Below are 19,743 nucleotides of genomic sequence, written 5' to 3' on the forward strand. Positions count from 1 at the left end.
CAGAGTATCTGGAAATGTGTAGGGGCATTTTTGGGGTTGTCACAGTCCCTGGTTGTCACTGCTAACATTTAGAGGGCAGACAAGGATGTTAAACCAGCCGCAACACACAGGACAGTTCCACACTACAAGGAATCGTCCAGTCCCAAATGCCAATATTTCTTCTGTCAACCAAGGGCCCATATTGGTTGATACGGAGTGGACAAAGAGGCAGGAAGGAATAAATACTGGTAATAAGGGCTGACATTTGTTGAAACTTATTATGTGTCTGGGATATAGTCACCAGAATTATAGCATTTAGTCCCCATTTTACAAATGTGCAAACTGAGCCGGAGTGGAGGACTATCTCTGGATCTTGCATTTTTTTTTTTTTTTTTTTTTGCGCGGTACGCGGGCCTCTCACTGTTGTGGCCTTTCCCGTTGTGGAGCACAGGCTCCGGACGCGCAGGCCCAGCGGCTATGGCTCATGGGCCCAGCCGCTCCACAGCATGTGGGATCTTCCTGGACCGGGGCACGAACCCGTGTCCCCTAAATCGGCAGGCGGACTCCCAACCACTGCGCCACCAGGGAAGCCTTGGATCTTGCATATTTAACTTTAATTCGCAAATATAAGTGGAAAAGGAGAAAAACATTTTCTTTGTGCACTTGCAGTTAATCAAATCTCAGGATCCACCTCCAGGAAACATTTCTTCTAGTTCCAGAGAATATTGGCAAAGCATCACCTTCCAGTATTTTTTAAAATATGGAAAATATTTGATGACATTAAAAAAAAAATAGGGTGGCATTATGGATTGGGAGAAACTCTCATTTGACAGCAAAACAGTTGGTGCTCCATAAATGCCTGGTGAATTGAACTGACTCCATGGAGGCACTCCGTGGCTTTAGAGGGTGCCAGGATCTTACAAATTTATTTTTTACTTCACATAAAAGGAAACCTGCTTCAAGCACAGTCTTGGTAATTTGAAGGCGTGTGTCCGTGACATAGGATGAAGAATGTGCCTCCTTCTTGGTCATGCCCTACACTTTCCTGCCAGTTCCAGTTTGTTCCTTCTGCCAGGCACACCCTCCCCTCAGACCCCCATATCGTAGCTTAAAAGCACCTTCCTCCACAGGGCCTTTCTTGATCTCCACTGAATGTTATCTGAGCCTCTCTCACAGCACTTATCATCACACCATGAATTACAATTATTTATGTATGTATTTTATCTCTTCCTCTAGAATAGGACCACTGGTGCTAAGAGTTATGCCTGCTTCCTCTGGTATCCTGTGTCTGGCACAGAGCCATGTGTAAGCAGGAGCTCAAGAAATCTTTGTTTAGAGGAAAGTTCTTTTAAGAACTCCATGAGTTGTAGTAAAGCAACTCCGTCCCCCAGGGGAGGTGATAGGCATGCTCTACTGTGGATCACTGTTGCAGAGAGGATTTTGTTTGGCTTTGTTTCTCCCTAACGTAACGAGCAATAGGAGGCTGGCTTGGTACTTCCATGGTATCATCAGGGACCTAGGTACCTATCTTCTTGCTCCACCATCCCCTGCTGGTGGCTTCCATCCTTAAGGTCACCTCATTGTCCAAAATAGTTCTGTAGCCATAGCTACTTCTGCTCCATGCTAGGTGTGGAGGAGGAGGAAAAAGAAGGGCATGCCGTCGCTCTTTAAAGGAGACTTCCCAGAAGTCCTACGTAACCCTATTGCTTGCATTTCATCTCATTGATCAAGACTTACTCCGGTGACCATACTTAGCTGAAGTCTGGGAAATATAGCCTTTTGGCTGCACACACTCTTCACCTGAATAAAACTGGGATTCTGTGTCTGAAGAGGAAGGAGAATGAATATTGCGGTAGGCTATTGTGGTCCTGGCCATAGATGGTCAGGTGACAGTGGGCATTTGTTACACTTTGAGGACCACATCTTTGTAAAGACATTTGAACTGAATTTGGAGGACAGAAAAAAGGATGATGAGAGAACCAGAAACCATGTTACGGGAGGAATGATAGAAAAACTGGGGATGTTTCTTTTGGAGAAGAGAAGAATCAGGGGAACAATGGCTAGCTCTCTCTTCAGATATTCAAAGGACCATCACATGGAAGAAGGATAAGGCCTATTTTTAATGATTCTAAAGGATAAGAAGGGAATTGTAGGCACATAGCCTGCACCAAAAGAAAGCTGGAATTTGACTTTAATGTCTCTTTTAACCTTTGACTTTATAGAGATGTATACTATATACATGCACCTGTGAGTCTGATTTTGAGGTTAGAAATATTGCTTGTTCTATAGTTGCTTTGTTATCAGAATCCCCTTTTCTCAGTGGTTGCTGTAGTGGTGCTACTGCATTGGCAGTTTATATTTTGAAAAGCTCAGGACTTTTCCTTCTGTGAGGTGTGGGCTCTGTTTCCTTTATGCTTGGTCATTTTCAAAATGTCATCGAGAGTCAGAAACAGTTTCCACACTCAGGCTGCAGTGAGGAGAATTCTTAGGTTGTAGATACTAATATCAGGGCTTAAAAATTCCATATTGTCTAACTCAGTAATTCAATAAATATTGTCACTATCAATATTGGACTAAGATATCTGTGCTTAGGCAACTGGTTAATGTTATTTAGTTAAACATGAATTCTTTTAAATTATTACTAAACATTTTAAACATCTGAAATGTAGTTGCTGTAATGTCTTAAAAACAGAGGCATTATCAACCAGAGAAATAAACTAGCAGAGTTAATTTATCTCACTAAATAGTGATTTATTTTTGAAACTGCATAGATGTGTACCTGAAAACTTGCCTATCTTTGTGAATTAAGTTCTATTTTTCTAGTTCAGTTTTATTTTGAATATAGATGTTTTTCTTTTGTGAACCTCAGATATAAGAAATAGTTAAGGAGAGAGTATAATTTAAAATAGAAGCGATAATTTAGTAAGTAGATGATATGAAATTTCTGTATTAAATCAGCTTTTTTGGGGCAATAAGCTATAATTCTAATTAGGGTAATTTAAAAAGATCTTCAAACTGGGTTGCAGATTGTGAATACAGAAGTGCTAGAATATAAGCAAATATATGTTAAACAAACAAACAAAACCCTGAAAAATTCAAAGGGGGACCATATATAGAGTTTAAAGGATCAGAAAACACCTGCCTAAAAATAGTAACAATAGCTAAAGTTCATTGACCATGTCCTTATGTGTCAGGCCCATACTTCTTACACTATTTCCATTTTAACATTATGAGTAGGAGCTCTTATTATCCTCATTTTTAGATGAGGAAACAGAGGCAAGGAAATTAAATAACATGCTCACTCACCATAGTGTTAGGAAGAGGTGGAGCTGGAGTATGAACCCAGGTGTAGACTTCAGGGGCTTCTCTCCAGAAAGTTGCTTGGGTTTCTAAGCAGCCTTTCCTCTTCCCTCCCTTTCCTCACCCCCCAATCTTAGAGTAGTATATCAAGCATTCAGCCATCTGGTTATTCAGACTTCATCTCTTAAACTTCTGTAGAAAAGCTTTAGACATGCTGGGCTGAATGAAAGAAGGGAAATATAGACTCCTATACTTGAGATGCATTCCTACAGGTGTAATGAAAAGTACACCTCCAGGAAAACATATCAAGTGCATTCCTTAGTCAGCAAGCTTTGAAATGTTGGGCTTCCTTGGTTGTGTGTGTGTGTGTGTGTGTATCTATGTACATGCATGTATACACAGATACACACATACACGTTGGGTGGAGTTGGTGAATCTTGTATTTCCAATGGAAGGAGTTCTTTGAGTTACGTAGATAAGGGGTTTCAGTTTACAAAAGAACCAATACTACAGTGTTTCAATAAATCATGTTCATTTGTTACTTGATTCTCTAGGCCTTTGGAGTCATTCCTTTTGCAATATTTCCTTAGGGCCCTTTTCTTCAGTCCAGATTAATTTAAGACACATTACACTGATTTGAGATGTCACCAGTTCTCCTGGGAAACCCTTGGACTGTATTTTCAATGGCCTGTGCTTTTATGGAAAAATGCTGTCTCACTGCCGATGAGGTTTCTGGTATCAGCAAAGACAGTTGATCACGTATCACATTAGAAGCCCTGATAAGATCCTCTATCCCCCTAGAATCTGTGCCATCAATCTGGCGAGGAAGGTATTTGGGCATTAGAAATGCCTAAAATGCCACAATTAGAAAATTCACTTCTTTGAGGGCCTCCTGTTTTCTGCTGAAAGTACCAGTATCCATAAAGGCTTTAAAACTCAAACTTTCTTGTGAATAAGTTCATTTGGGTGCAGATTTGGGGGCTCAGGGTCGAGAGCCGTGAAAACTCTGGCCACGTTATGGGGATCTAAGGGAGAGAGAGGAAAGGATTTTTAGACAAGGGTGAGGGAAATGAAGCAGAGGTAGGACCCTTTAACTAGATAAGGCCCTAATCGCCTCATTCCTGGACTATCAGAAGAGCCTTTTAGATTTAAGCTGCTTTTGCCTCTTTGTAACTTTACCGACCAAGCTTAGTGAGCTGTTGAGTGCTCTTAGTAATCAGAGTGACCATGGTCCTTCTCAGGGAAGAACTGGCTTCACTTAGTTTCTGGCAGGAGGTGGGCTGGCTGTGTGGGCTTGCAGGAGGACAGCCAAAGTTGTTGTGTGTTTGCTGTCTTTACCGGAGTCACCTGACAGTTGTTATTCTGTCTCCTTGAGAGCGCATAGATAAACGGTCTCCCAGACCCTCAACATGCTGTTGGATTGAATTGAGTTTGGAGCGTTTGCTCTGTGAGGTGGAGACTGTTTAGGAGGGTGGTGAGATCTCTCTGTTTCATTACGAGGGAAGCCTGTTGCTGGGGTCATGGCAATGATGGGATATTTTATTCCTCCTTTTGGAAGGGTTGGGTGTCTAGGTTCACGTAAATCCATTCTTATTCAACCAGAGAGAAGGTAATAACTGAAGGTGATAATCAAGTTTTCCTTCGAATGTATTGCAAGGCATAATCACAAATGATTTTAGTCAAAGAATGTGTGCATTTATAGCATTTTTCTATTACGTAAGAGAACGTTTAGAAACTAGGATAATGAATATCTTAGCATTTTAAGGAAGAATTTGAAATTTCATTTTTTTGAACCTACACCCGGGAGAATTTATGAGCTTTCTAAATGAAGAGCTTTTTAGCTTAGCTTCAGTTGATTAAAATCCTGGATTTCTTTATGTCCTCAGTTCTGTGCCATATGTTGAGGCGAGCGCTGAGGTCAGTGGGAATACTTTTATGACCATCAAAAGGTCACTGTGTCCAAGTTTAACGTGCAGTATAATGATTTAAAGTCCACTCTGGGAAAGCCTCTATATTTATCATCGAATTTTGTGTGTGTGTGTTGAAATTATACACTTACGGTATTCCACATGAAAACTCCAGAGGCTCACCTGAGATCGAGTGATTTAAAATAGACGAAGAATAAAAATGCTTGTTGTAGGAAAATAGGAAAATGCATAAAGAAGAAAATAGGAAACCAATGGCAAGCTTGGTGTTGGCCCTAGCTTGACCTGTGTGTCCTAGGATAAATCTTGATTTTCAGTCTTGCCCTTGACCTCAGACTGGGCCAGTGGCTACTTTGTTCATGGACAGGCAACCACCATCCGTCCTTCCTGTAAATACTGAGCCTCCCACAGGCAAGGTGGCTCAGGCTTTGGGAGTTTTCTCTCATTTAATTATTAAGGGAACAAACAGGTCTTATCTGGTGAAGACATTGGTCCCCAAATATTTTCCTTCCTAGGCTGTTAGAATGTTTGAGATGGATGAGAAGTGGGTGTGCCCAGGAGGGAAGCACCCTTCACGGAGGGACTGCTGTACTTCAGGCTTTATGCTAGTGGTTTACAGGGACCTCTTTAATCCTCACCAGAACCTGGTTTTGCAGGTCAGAAACTTTGCCGGTAAGGAAACTGTGTATCAGAGTTTAAATCCCAGTTCACCAAGCCAAGTCAGTTAAGCAACAAATACTGACTGAAGATTTAATGTTGAATAAAACAAACAGTTCCTGCCCTCATGGAACTTTTTGAATGATATGGAGACAGTAGTCAGTGCTACCCATGTGTCCTGGCTCTTAGTCTAGTATTTTCTCCATCACTATCTTCTTATTTCAGCACTTATTGAGAAATCTGAATTTCTTACTGGACTTGATTTAAATTGTCTTTATTATAATACCTAAGAACCTATATTCTGAATATCAGTTCATTCATTCATTGTCTAAGTCAGCACTGTATAATTCTAGATGCCCAATTTCCAGACTTAAGGCAGCCACTGAAAACTCTGTTCTTGACCAAATCCCTAATATCAGCTTATTTTCTTGTAATTACTTTTTTAAAAAGTGTAATGCAGACAAGATTCCAGTAAACAATGGTTTTAATTTGTTTGTGTCAGTTAATAGAGATTTTATTGTATGTACTTCCTAGTATAGTTTATTACTGAAACCATTACATTTTTCCAGCATTAGAATTCTAAGATTCTATTTTAATGCATGGTTAACAGTTTCTGTTTATTGTGACAATAAGTTCTTACTGTCACTACTTATTGATACTTAAAATACAGATTAGGTGAAATCTTAGGAAATATACGCTACCTTTTTTCTTCCTGCTTTTGACAGTCATTACAGATAAACTTGTAATTTTATTTAAGCTGCTCTTAATATTGGGGGAATTATAAATTCACCATATATAGTCAGAAACCCAAACACCATTTCATTACACATTGGGTATCAGTGGGTGACAATATAATATTGTTGATTCTGTGTCAACAAGCTACTGAGTTTCACATTATAACATGAAGTGATGACATTTATAGAGCCTGGAAGTCATTGGGAGACCCGTAAATGTTGTTTAAGCCCAGGCATAACAAACCGGGGCCAAAGAACTCCTGGTTTAACAGATAACCTGCTGGTGAGGCATGTCCTGAAGTTCTTTTTGCTCAATTGCTAAAATCAGTATAGTAGAGGAGACACAGGAAATTTCGTGTCATTTTACCATGAAAATCTTTGTAAATGTAATAAATCCTATTTTATAGACTCTCAAGTTAACAAAATCAGCTTTACCTTTGACTCTATAGGGAAACTAAAGTTGTGCTTATGTTAGCAAATTGCTTACAATGAAAATTACAAATTTTGATTTGTGGAATCAGATATTCTCCGGTAGCTTTCTTTTTCTCCCTCCTATTTTTTTGTGGGGGAGGGTATAGAGTACTCTCTACTACAGAGTAATGCTGGATATAAATGTTTTGTATAATATGGGTGGGGCGGGGGGGAGGGGAAGTCCCATTCTTTATTGAAATAGCAGAGAATGACCTGGACATATAAATAGGTTCCTAAGGATTTGGAGTTGACTTCTTAAGAGTCTTTCTGGACTCTCATGAGGGTCAGTATGGAAGATAATTGTTCAGTTGGTAATTAGATGGGAAGAAACAGTGGCTCTAAACAGCAGGATCTATTAAGAAAGTACACAAGTCATCATGATCTCATGACTTTATCACCTTTTGGAAATCAACTTCACCCATATATTACAATGCATCATATATCGTTTAGTTATTGAGGGTCATCTGGGTACTAGGACGCTCTGTGCTAGGCACTGGGATTACAGAGGTGTTTATTCCTGCTTTTAGGAGGTCACACTTTAGAATAATGCTCTGTTATTGGTAGAATCATAATAAATTCTTGCCACCTTACTATCACTCTTCTTTTGGTCTCTTAATCTCATTTACTTTTTCTGTTCTTTATTTTTCATATATCAGGTCATGGTGGAAGAATTTTGAGCTTCTGCTTATAAAATCCTTTCTGAGATAGAACACCACTAGAAGGGAAAAAAAATACAAAAACACTGTAAAACAACAAAACCAGTTTTTTTAAAAAAAGTTAATGACACAATACATATGTATTAAAAATGTTGACTTCAGTTTACCAGATGATTGGTTATCAGTACTTATTGCCCAGGAACAGGCTTTTAAACTTATTGGCGGAAATATTTTCACATTGTTGCTGCACAGTATTTCTTAAGAGTTTAGGAGAATTTGTTGTTGGCAGAAGCCATACATAGCCATAACTAAATCATGAAGGTTGAGTCATGCATGTGTGCTCACCTCAACTAGTCTCCTAACAAATTGATAAAAGTCAGTGTGTAAACACTGTGATAAGCCACCATAAGCCCCACCATGATCAACATTTCTGGTCAGAGTTGTCATCAGACTTGCTTATGGATGCGTAAGTATTTGTTGTTTCAGAGTAAATTTCATACACATATATGAAATTATGTATATTGTATATAAAAATATATCTGATCTCTACTTTCTGAAAATATACACATTTAGAATGAGAGCTTATTTAGTTCCTAGCTGAAATTTGTGACTCGTAAACCCACTTACCAATTACAAACTGTTCCAGCCTGGATTTGGGCCATAGCTAGATAAGAATGAGTTACCATTTTGTATCAAATTGTGGTTAGGGTGCAAGATGCAAGGTTTCATTAAATTTAGTGTTTGGATGCTAATTGTTGACCTCGATATCTCTCCTTTCCTCCCCCTCTCTCTTCCTCTTTCCCCTTTTCTCTTTCTTCCTCTATTTCTGCCCCTTCTCCCTTTTCATGTCTTGAGAGCCTATTGGTGTAACTATTGTGAATGGTCAAGAACTAAATAACAGGGCTTCCCAGGTGGTGCAGTGGTTAAGAATCTGCCTGCCAATGCAGGGGACACAGGTTGGATCCCTGGCCCGGGAAGATCCCACATGCCACGGAGCAACTAAGCCCGTGCGCCACAACTACTGAGCCTGCGCTCTAGAGCCTGTGAGCCACAGCTACTGAGCCCGCGTGCCACAACTACTGAAGCCCGCTCACCTAGAGCCCGTGCTCTGCAACAAGAGAAGTCACCACAGTGAGAAGTCCGCGCACCACAACGAAGAGTAGCCCCTGCTTGCCGCAACTAGAGAAAGCCCGCACACAGCAACGAAGACCCAACACAGCCAGAAATAAATAAATAAATTAATTAAAAAAAAAAAAAGAATGAAATAACATAGAGTAAGGGATAAAGAATACAGCAAAGTGTTTGTTAAATGAAAACAAGGAAAAATTGTACAGCACAAGGAAATATAGCCATTATTTTGTAATAACTTTAAATGGAGTATAATCTATAAAAATATTGAATCACTGTGTTGTACACCTGAAACTAATATAATATTGTCAATCAACTATACTTCAATAAAATCAATAATAAAAGTTAAAGAAAAACTAAAATAAGATCAGAACAAAAAGGTGTTTGTATGATTCAATCCAGAAGATCCGTTTAGTAGTTACAAATGATTTGCCCTGTGACTATAGAGAATCATCCCCAAATCCACCAGTTGGGAGTCAGTTTCTTCTGCTTCTGCTGCTATTTTCATAACTTCTGGTATCAAGCCATTGTTCACTTGATAACCCGGTGATCTAATTTGCTTGTTAAGGTGACCAAAACAGGAGTGATGCTTGCAGCTTTAACACACCTGTATTGATGTGACGTGTGGTTCAACACTTGGGACTAATTAATCAGAAAAACCCTGGTTTGGTGCTATTTATAAACTCTGTGTTAGGATTGAGAGTGGGTCTATCACACCCTGTGTAATAAGCCTTAAGCAGGAAAGCTGCCTATCTGGAGATCTGTGTAGTCACTTATTTCTCACATGTGTGTGATTTTCCTTTTTAGCTTTTGATTCTGTTCAACCATCTTCCAATAATTTATCTTGCTAATCAGTAAGCTGTATAGGAATACTCTGGGCGGTTGAGGTTGGAAATCAGCTCTTAAATGGGGGGATTTATAGTTTTTGTACAAGTCATGTTAAAACATTGTGTTGAAGGGTGTTGTACTCTTTTCTCATGGAGTTTGATTCATTGGGTTCTTATTAACCAGAGCAGGCAGACTATCTTAAATTTTCTTCTGTTTGGATAGTGGTCTTTTCAGCATCCTATAAATGTAGCTCTTTGGTCATCAGATAACCAGTTAGTTCCTTGCGGGGGAGTGGGGACAAAGGTCTTGGACTTAGTTTTCTCTCATGTGGAGGAGGAGTCCACCTATAGGAACCTCAGTGATTCAGCTGATAGAGAAAACACTGCATGGATTATATGAGGAAATACAGAAAAGACTAATACAAACACAGTTTCAGTGTTTGGTAATGGCTGGCAGAAAGTTTTTGTTGCTGAGTGTTCTTGGACAAAACTCAGAGGTTCTTTCAAATGTTTTGGGCACTTAGATGATTGTCAATTCATATCTTTATTTTTTTGTGAGCATATGTGGCAGGGGTGGAGAGAGGACATTGGAAAAAAGTTTTTTCTTTTGTTCTGATAACTACACAGATGGGAAGACGTTGCACCATGGGCAGGTGTGTTTATGACTGTTTTTCATAGCAATGACCTTTTCCATTAGTGAAGAACTGCTTGAGGACTTCAGATTTGGGGCTTGTTTTTTTGTGTGACTCCCCCCACCCTTGAATGGGTAAGCCTGTGGATGCCCTGTGGAGCTCTCCAGGGTGAAGCAGGCCTCCCTGGAACTGAGATGCTTTACCACACTCCCAGGGGAGTTCATTTCAAGGTGCTAGTACTAGCGGCTGCGGCATGAGATTGCCCAATCTCAGGCCCTCTAATTGATGGGTGGGAGGGAGTGCGATCGCCGCTTAAGAAATTTTATTATCTTTAGGAGGGAAGAATTTTTTTATTTACAGGGGGTTTCGTAGATGGTCTCTTTCATGTGGGTTAAGACATTTTGAGCTCTGAACGTCCGTGCTGCTTAGAGTTTCTAAGTTGTTCTCAACTGGGGGTGGTACCACCACTCTCAAGGGGTGTTTGGACATGTATGTCACAGGGACAGGGGATGGGCACTACTGGCATTCCGCATGTCAGGGGCCAGGGACGCTAGACATCCTGCTTCGCCCACGGCAGTTGAATAATTATCCCATCCTACCTGCCCATCACGTCCTGTCAGGAACCCCTGAGAAGCGTGGTTTTATTTATAATGCGCTTCAGTGCCGATGAACCATCGGGTTGTAGGTCGAGGAGGTGCTCAGTGAAAAAGAAGTGATGTGGAAGAGATGGGGAAAGGGGAGGAAGGCAGGTAGCTAGTGTTTAAACAAAATGCGTGAGGAATAGCTCAGTTAGGGAAGGTGGAAATGTGACCTCCCACTTCTCAGAATTGAGAGGCTGCTCTGGTAGTGCATCTTATTATTCTGCCGGCTTTGGATCCCTGAAAAGGCACTTTAAAAATTATTAAGCAAATATTTCAGCAGTCTCTGAGATCCTCTGTCTCTCGAGGTCTGGCTGAATTCCTCATGCTGGATGCTCAGACACACGCATTCAACTTGGAGAGAACAGGACACTAGGAGGCCTTGGGTGGCACCTGCGGAAACTGTTGGCCATTTGCCGTGCATTGGAGCTGCTTTGGATCGGGCCTGGGGCAACTGGAGGGGCTGCAGGGTGAGCCCTATCCCTGCCAGAGCCTCTTGGTGAACCACCCACCGGCCTGTTCACTGAGCTCATGCTCTGGGCAGGGTTCTGAGGAGCCCAAGCCCTTCTCATGGCCAAAGTCTATATCCTCATTCGGATTTGCATCCACCCAGAGCGACTTTTAGTTTTAATATAGTTACTGGCACTAGAGATTTCTAAGCTTTCTCACTCTCAGCCCATTTGATCATGTCACTCTGTTCTTGGCATTCAAGGCCCTTTCTTCCCCATCTCCCCAGCGTGGTTGTCCCCCACTTTAGAAGAGGTTCCCTGCACTTGGGCCGTGGAGGCCTGCTTATTCCCCCCTCACCCATGCTGGGCCTCCCTGAAGTTATTTGGGCCCTTGCACAAAGCATGGTCCCTCCTTCACCACCCCCCCGCCCCCGCCAAGTCCTGCTCTTTCACACAGGCCCAGTGCAGTCTTATTCTCCTTCATGAAGCCTCTCTCTTTGCATCATCTTGTGGTATTCATTTTTTTCTCCCTGAGACCAATTGGTTCTTATTACCTCTGCTGCTTATTTGGAACGAAATCATCTACTGTCATAAGGCACAACTTTGGAGTCATACGACCTAGGTGTGAATCCCTGCTTCTCCACCTACCAGTTGTGAGATTTGGTCAAGCCTCAGTTTTCTCGTCTATGAAATGGGGCTATTAGTACCATCTCATAGGATTGTTGTGAGGATAAGTGAGATAATCTATGGGAAACACTTAAAATACTGCTGGCAATTAATAAATTCTGGGTGATTGAAAGCTGTCATTTGTTCTGTGGGATGGGGGTTGAGGAATAGAGCACAGGCTCTGAAATCACACAGGCCCTGGGTCTGAATCAAAGTTTGACATTTTCTGCATCTGTGGGAATTTGATTAATGCCCTTGAGATTCAAGTTCCCCTTCTATTAAATAAACATAAATCTCACTTCACATATTTCTAAGAGGATCCAATAGATATGTATAGGGACTTCCCTGGTGGCGCAGTGGTTAAGAATCCACCTGCCAATGCAGGGGACATGGGTTCGAGCCCTGGTCTGGGAAGATCCCACATGTTGCAGAGCAACTAAGCCTGTGCTCCACAACTACTGAGCCCGCGTGCCACAACTACTGAAGCCCATGCGCCTAGAGCCCGTGCTCCACAACAAGAGAAGCCACCGCAATGAGAAGCCCACGCACCGCAATGAAGAGTAGCCCCAGTTCTCCACAACTAGAGAGAGCCCATGTACAGCAACAAAGACCCAACACAGACAAAAATAAATAAAATTAAATCTCTAAAAAAAAAATGGATGTGTATAAAGCTTTTTATATTGTCCAACACATAGTAGGTGCTCAACAAGTAGCAGCTATTGTTGTTACATGGCTATTTATAATGCATAAGTAACTTTTGTCCCCAATAAATTTGTAAGTTCTGTTAAAACAAAGGATCATATCTTATTCTTTGTTTCTTCCACAAGCCTTGAACGAAGTTTTCCACACAGTGGGTATGATTTTTTTTCGTGTGTGGCTTTATTGAATCTGACATCATATTCTTTTGGTCCTTTTTTTTAAAAAAATTTCATTTAAGTGATGTGTGTACATGATCACACATCAGCTGGCTTGGCTTGTGGGTTTCCCTCAAAGTCTTTGACTTCTTGAAATGTTCTCTCAATATCAATATTGTTTTCCTCTATCAAAACATCAGGGCTCTGAAACAATTTGGAAAAAGCAGTCAACTCAGTTGTTTGTAAACTGGATTAAAAAAAAAAGAATAATTCTGGCCACCTAGTTGGCGAACTGTTCTGAAAACCAGGCAGCTAAAACGTTGTACAGAAAGAGTAGCAGGCTGGTTTGCTGTACCCGTCTTGTTTCAGTTCCATCAGTTGAGTTGGTGGCTCTTCCACCGGTTGACATTAGGCAGGGCAGGGTCTCCAGACAGTTTGTTACCCTTGGCTGTCATGGCTGCAGTGTCAAGTTTGGAAATTGGCAAGTGACTTTAAATCTTCAAAAGGGGACTGGCCTTGTTGGTGTGGACAGGGTGTGAGAATTGTAGTAAACCATCACCCAGTTTATAAACATCACAAGTATGTCTGTCAATACCAAGGGAATAAAAACAAAGTACCGAAAAAGTGAAGTAAAAATTATGGGTGAATTAAGGAATGTATTTCTTTGAGTTCAGTGGAGGTAAGACTATTAAAGTGCCACTCGGTGCTACATGTTTTTAAAAAGAGCACATGGGCCTCCTCAGGTAGACCAAAAGTGTCTGGAAAGACCAGCACATGTTAGAGGATCTAGCCGGAAAGTAGGATTTGCCACAGAAATTACCTTACTCTGTTAACTTTGGACAATGTTCCATTGACCACGACTTGCCTTTTTCTTCTAATAAGAGAATTCATGAGAGGAAAAAGAAACTCTTATAAGGAAAGGGCAAAAGAATGAAACATTACGGGGCTTCCCTGGTGGTGCGGCGGTTAAGAATCCGCCTGCCAATGTAGGGGACACGGGTTCGAGCCCTGGTCCGGGAAGATCCCACATGCCACGGAGCAGCTAAGCCTGTGCGCCACAACTACTGAGCCTGTGCCATAGAGCCTGCGTGCCACAACTACTGAAGCCTGCGTGCCTAGAGCCTGTGCTCTGCAACAGGAGAAGCTACTGCAATAGGCCCACGCACCGCAATGAAGAGTGGCCCCCAGCGCAGCAACGAAGAGCCAGTGCAGCCAAAAATAAAACAAAATAAATAAATTTAAAAAAATTCAAAAAAGAATGAAACATTAGTATGACTCAATATTTTTCTCTTTTTAAAACTTTTAGGGCTTCCCTGGTGGCGCAGTGGTTGGGAGTCCGCCTGCCGATGCAGGGGACGCGGGTTCGTGCCCCGGTCCGGGAGGATCCCACATGCCGCGGAGCGGCTGGGCCCGTGGGCCATGGCCGCTGGGCCTGCGCTTCCGGAGCCTGTGCTCCGCGGCGGGAGAGGCCACAGCGGTGAGAGGCCCACGTACCGCGAAAAAAAAAAAAAAAGAATTTAAAACTTTTAGATATTCCTCCTATTTCAAATTATACCAGGTTTCATTTTTCTTTCTATAGATTTAAGATAGTAAACTCCAATTAAAAGACTCATTGTTTGCCTTGATGGTTTTATGAATCTCTGATATGTAATTTTACAAAGAGAAATCTTCATTACCTGGTGAATATGTGTTTACTGTCCCACATGTGCCTAGCACTGTGCCAGAGTTTGTAAAGGATACAGAAGTGGTGCTCTCAATTCCGTGCTGTGCCCCTTCTGGAAAAACAAACTTCTTCCCTCCTCTAGGCATTATCTGTTACTCCAGTATCTTATCTTAACACATTCTTAGTCCAACACTTAAACCAGGAAGCTTGGGCTATGGCTATTTATGAAGAAAGGATTACTCTTGTTTTTCTCCAGCTTGGGGCACTATAACGTTGAAAAACAAGTTTATCCCTATGTCTATTGTAATTTTTCTTGAAGAGATTGAAACACTTTTTTTGATTTCCCTGCATTGCTTTTTTTTCTTTTTCTTTTCCAGCATTGCTTTTTCTAAAAAAATTTTATTGAAATGTAGTTGTTTTACAGTGTTGTGTTAATTTCTACTGTACAGCAAAGTGATTCAGTTATACATATGTATACCTTCTTTTTCATATTCTTTTCCATTATGTTTATCACAAGATATTTCATATAGTTCCCTGTGCTATGCAGTGAGAACTTGTTTTCCATTCTCTGTAGAATAGTTTGCATCTGCTAACCCCAAACTCCCAATACATCCCTCCCCCACACCCCTCCCTCCTTGCATTGCTTTTGATTGTTGCAAACTTTCCTTTGTTTTTATGTGTAATGTTTGTTGCTAAGTAGACTACTCTTCTCCAATTGTATTGTATGAGCATATGGTGTGGTGTGGATTCCAGACCAGTCCAGTTAATGAATCCAGTGAATGTTGATAGCAACTTTGGAAAATAATCAAATTTTTACATTCATTTTTTCGGTGGAATTTTTTTTTTTTTTTGCTGGTTTGAAGAGAACATAGAGCACTGGTAGCCAGTACAGCACAGATGCTGGACCAAAACTGTCAGATCCAGATCTTGCTTTGCATATGTTTGCTATTTGATCTTGGGCAAGTTACTGAATTGCTCTGTGTCTCAGTTTCTTTATTTGTAAAATATGCATAATAATGACATCTATCTTGTAGGGTTGTTATGAAGGTTAAATGACAAAGTTTACAAAAAGTTTACAAAGTACTTAGAATGGTGCATACCATTTAAGTACCACACAAATAGTTTTTTCATCTTTGCACCATCTATTTTGATTTTGGGGAAAGGCAGGGCCAGCCTGGGAAAGTAGGGTGTCCCTTTGGTTCTAATGGTTCCTTGTCAATGACTGCCTGGTTCTTAATGATAGGTTTTTATTTCAGTGTGGATTATGATGTTTTCCTCTTTGGTTTTTATTAGAGGGAGACTGTTTTAAAGTTATAAAAGATTGTTTGCAAAATTACCTCTTGGTTAAAAATGGATTGGTTGAATATGGATGTTTAGAGAGCATTTGTTGAAAGAAGTGTTAAATTTTGCTCTATTTAGATTTTTTTCTTTCATAAACTATGTTTAGCTCCAAAGTATGAAATTCTCCCACTCCCACCTTCTTTGGACTTCAAATTATTAAACAATGAAGTATAGATAATATGTAGTAACCTTTGGAGGGGTTATGAGTAAAGGCTACTTATTAAAAAATAACCTCTCAGGGCTTCCCTGGTGGCGCAGTGGTTGAGAGTCCGCCTTACGATGCAGGGGACACGGGTTCGTGTCCCGGTCCGGGAAGATCCCACATGCCACGGAGCGGCTGGGCCCGTGAGCCATGGCCGCTGAGCCTGTGTGTCCGGAGACTGTGCAAAAAAAACTCTCAGAAGATAAAGTGCATACAAACCAGTTGAAATCAGGGGCAGCTGAAATTGTTATCAAGCTTGATCTAGACCTTTTCACTAACAGTGTGTGTTTTTTTAAATTTATTTTTGCCTGTTTTGGAACTTTATTATTATTTTTGTTTGATTTCTATTTTATTATTGTTAAAAAATGTATTTTATATTGGGGAATAGTTGATTTACAATGTTGTGTTAGGTGTACAGCAAAGTGATTGTGTTATATATCTACATATATCTGTTCTTTTTCAGATGCTTTCCCCATATAGTTTATTACAAAGAATGGAATAGAGTTCCCTGTGCTATACTAGCAGTTTGTTTTTCAACAACACATATTTCCTTTGTAATAGAATGGATGACAGTCTTCTGACACTAGTGGAGCATTCGGTTGATTACTAAGATGCCACCCAGCAAATGATAGAGTATCCATTTGTTCTTCTGCAGAGATGTTTCCAAACAATAGTCATTTGGGAGTTATAACAGGCATGGAAGTTAATATTGAAAAGATGAACTTGACAAATGAATTACCATGGATCTGTTGATAAGTTGAGTGAATTGGGCTTGATATATTACTTTAGATAACTGAGTATTTGGGAGGTCAAATGTGAAAAATACTAACTAGAAAGAGTTACATAATTGTAAAACTTCCCCTATCAGTTTAAATTTCTTTTTTTTTAATGTGTGATTTTTTTTTTTCCCTATAATGCCAGCTGCTGGGCTTAGCATTGGGAATTTTTTTAAAAAATAAATTCATTTATTTATTTTCGGCTGCATTGGGTCTTTGTTGCCGCGAACAGCGGCTACTCTTCGTTGCGGTGAGCGGGCTTCTCTTGTGGAGCACGGGCTCTAGGCGCGCGGGCTTCAATAGTTGTGGCACATGGGCTCAGTAGTTGTGGCTTGCGGGCTCTAGAGTGCAGGCTTAGTAGTTGTGGCGCACGGGCTTAGTTGCTCTGCGGCATGTGGGATCTTCCCGGACCGGGGCACGAACCCGCGTCCCCTGCCTCAGTCAGGTGGATTCTTAACCACTGAGCCACCAGGGAAGCCCTAATGTGTGATTTTTAAATAATTGACTTTGAAGTGCTTAAAAAATGACTTTCGGGTATCTATTTTGTGTTCTTTTCATGATGTGCTTAACTTCATATTTTAGCAAAAACAAACTCAAAATTTGACTTGTAATAAAAATTGCTTAAGAAATGAAAAAAGAAAAAAAACCAAATAAACAAAAATGTTGCTTAAGAAATAACACTAATTCTACATGCATTTGAAAACAGGCAGTATATTGTTCTGAGAATTTGCTTCAGTATGCTCAGTTTCTAAGTGTATGATTTTTCCAGCAAGAGGAAACTCTTTGTAGGTAGACTGACCTTTAGATTGTTATAATTTTTCAACCAGAAATTATGAGATACTAAGGGAAACAAATGTACTGAATTTACAAATGTATTATGTTGGATTTCTAACAATAGACCTAATTGATAAAAGTGATTTAATATATGTTGTGTTAATAGCTAAACCTCCAAAGCCTCTAATCTCTCATGGAAATATTGCTTTGTAGAACAAAATCCAATGAGAAGTTCTGGGATTCCAGAGTGAATTTGTACATTCCTTAGGGGCATTTTTGCAAGGGAGGTTGTTGTGTTTTAAAGGTAGTTGATAAGAGACCTGCACCACCAACCCCAGACCTGCACCACCAACCACCATCATGCATTAGTCTATAGAAGGTATTTGGGTGTACGTGTTCCTGTACCACTCGGTACCACCATTTAGCCAAGGAAAGTTTCTGACCATTTGCAGCATACATTATAAATCAGTATGTCACTACCAGACAATCAGATTTGAACATTCCATGAACAAAGTAGCCTATATCCCCTAGGAATAGATCACTTAACTGTGTTTATGTCATGCTCATGATAGGCCTGCATTTACACAAGACAGGATAGCACATTGTTTATTTATTTTAGGAGTAGGTAATTGATCTGTATATTTACTTAATTTCAGTTTAATTAGTCAAACACTGAAATGGGTAATTTAGCATGATTGCTTAAATACATGGGGAAAGTATAATTATTCTTCCAACCCCCCGAATTATTCCTCTACCACCATGGGTTTGTGAAAGAATAATTTTGAGTCTTCTCCACGTTGGGCTGGTGTTGGCTGCTCTCTTAAAAATAAAATTCATACTTGGCACATAATGTATGGGGAGGTTGCTGGTCAGATATTTGGGGAAACTCAGAGGATCGCTAACTGCCAAATTAGTCCCCTGGGGAGAACTAGGAAAACTGCAGGATATACTGGTTGAATTAAATGAACTTGTTTAAGTTATATTCACTTTCTGGTATCACTAGGGGATATCACTGCCACTTGGAAGTGTGGCTAGTTTGATGCCAAGTTTGTGCACTCTGATTGGCTGCAGAGATTTTTGTTTGTTTATTTTTGGCCTCTGTTGGTTGGCAGAGAAGAGCCGTACCTGGCATCTTACAAATAAGTTACAACCAAAAAGCCATAATATTGGTCTTGTATCTAAGAATGAAGAACCATAAATTGATGTATATGATTTAGTAATAAAAAGGCACTTAAAAAGACTGTACGGTGGCAAACTGAAAAAAGCACAGTCCCACAAATGAAAAGTTACTCATGATGGTATCAGAGATAACCACCCTTAACTTTCTGGCCTTTTCTGTGCTTTTTTTCTGCTATATATGACTCTGTTACAGGTAAAATTTGGCGTCCTTGTCTTTGTTATAATGTGTAATGAAATATTACAAATATTTCTCCAAATCATTTAGAAGTTCTTCATAACTATTTTAATGAGTTCCTAATATGATATATATATAGATATAAGAAAATTTATTCATTTTCATATTATTGGGCATTTACGAGGTTTGCAATTTCCTTTATTATAAATTATGCTATGATGAAAACCTCTACACATAAATCTTTAATTCTCTGCTTAGTTCCTTAAGGGGAAAAAAAAATTACGTAGAAGTAAAAGTATTAAGTTAAAGAATAAGCACTTTTAAAAAGCAGGATACCTTTTGTCAAATTGCTTTCCAGATTGGTTACCTCAAGGTGCACTCTAGTCAGCTGTGTGTGAAAATGACTTTCCTGCAGACCCTGACACAGAATATAATCATAAAAATGTTTTCCTAATTGTATAAATAATTTACATTCTTTGATTACTAATTAGTTGAATAATTTTTTGTTTTCATCAAAAATGTGTATTTTTTTGAAATATCTGTGTGGGTAACTTTTCAAACTGGCTTTCTCTTGCTTGTGGGATTACAGAATGTCACAGTGATGAGTTTCAGTGCCAACCTGGGCTTTGTATCATTGCGTCCTGGCGGTGTGATGGGACCAGAGACTGCGCGAATGGCTCGGATGAAATTGGCTGCCGTAAGTGAAGAGCGGTGGGG

At 40.2% G+C, this 19,743-nt stretch overlaps 1 protein-coding gene across 4 annotated transcripts in view; it reads left to right on the forward strand.

Annotated features, from left to right (window-relative positions):
- Positions 1 to 19,743, forward strand: part of LRP2 (LDL receptor related protein 2) — a 199,709-nt gene that overhangs the window by 17,842 nt on the left and 162,124 nt on the right. For all 4 annotated transcript variants that reach the window (XM_032637870.1, XM_032637872.1, XM_032637871.1 and 1 more), the window contains exon 2: positions 19,616 to 19,723. In XM_032637870.1, the coding sequence (XP_032493761.1) occupies positions 19,616 to 19,723 (108 nt within the window). The remainder of the gene's footprint in view (positions 1 to 19,615; positions 19,724 to 19,743) is intronic.

Source organism: Phocoena sinus, chromosome 7 (assembly GCF_008692025.1).
Source record: "Phocoena sinus isolate mPhoSin1 chromosome 7, mPhoSin1.pri, whole genome shotgun sequence".
Lineage (NCBI taxonomy): Eukaryota > Metazoa > Chordata > Mammalia > Artiodactyla > Phocoenidae > Phocoena > Phocoena sinus.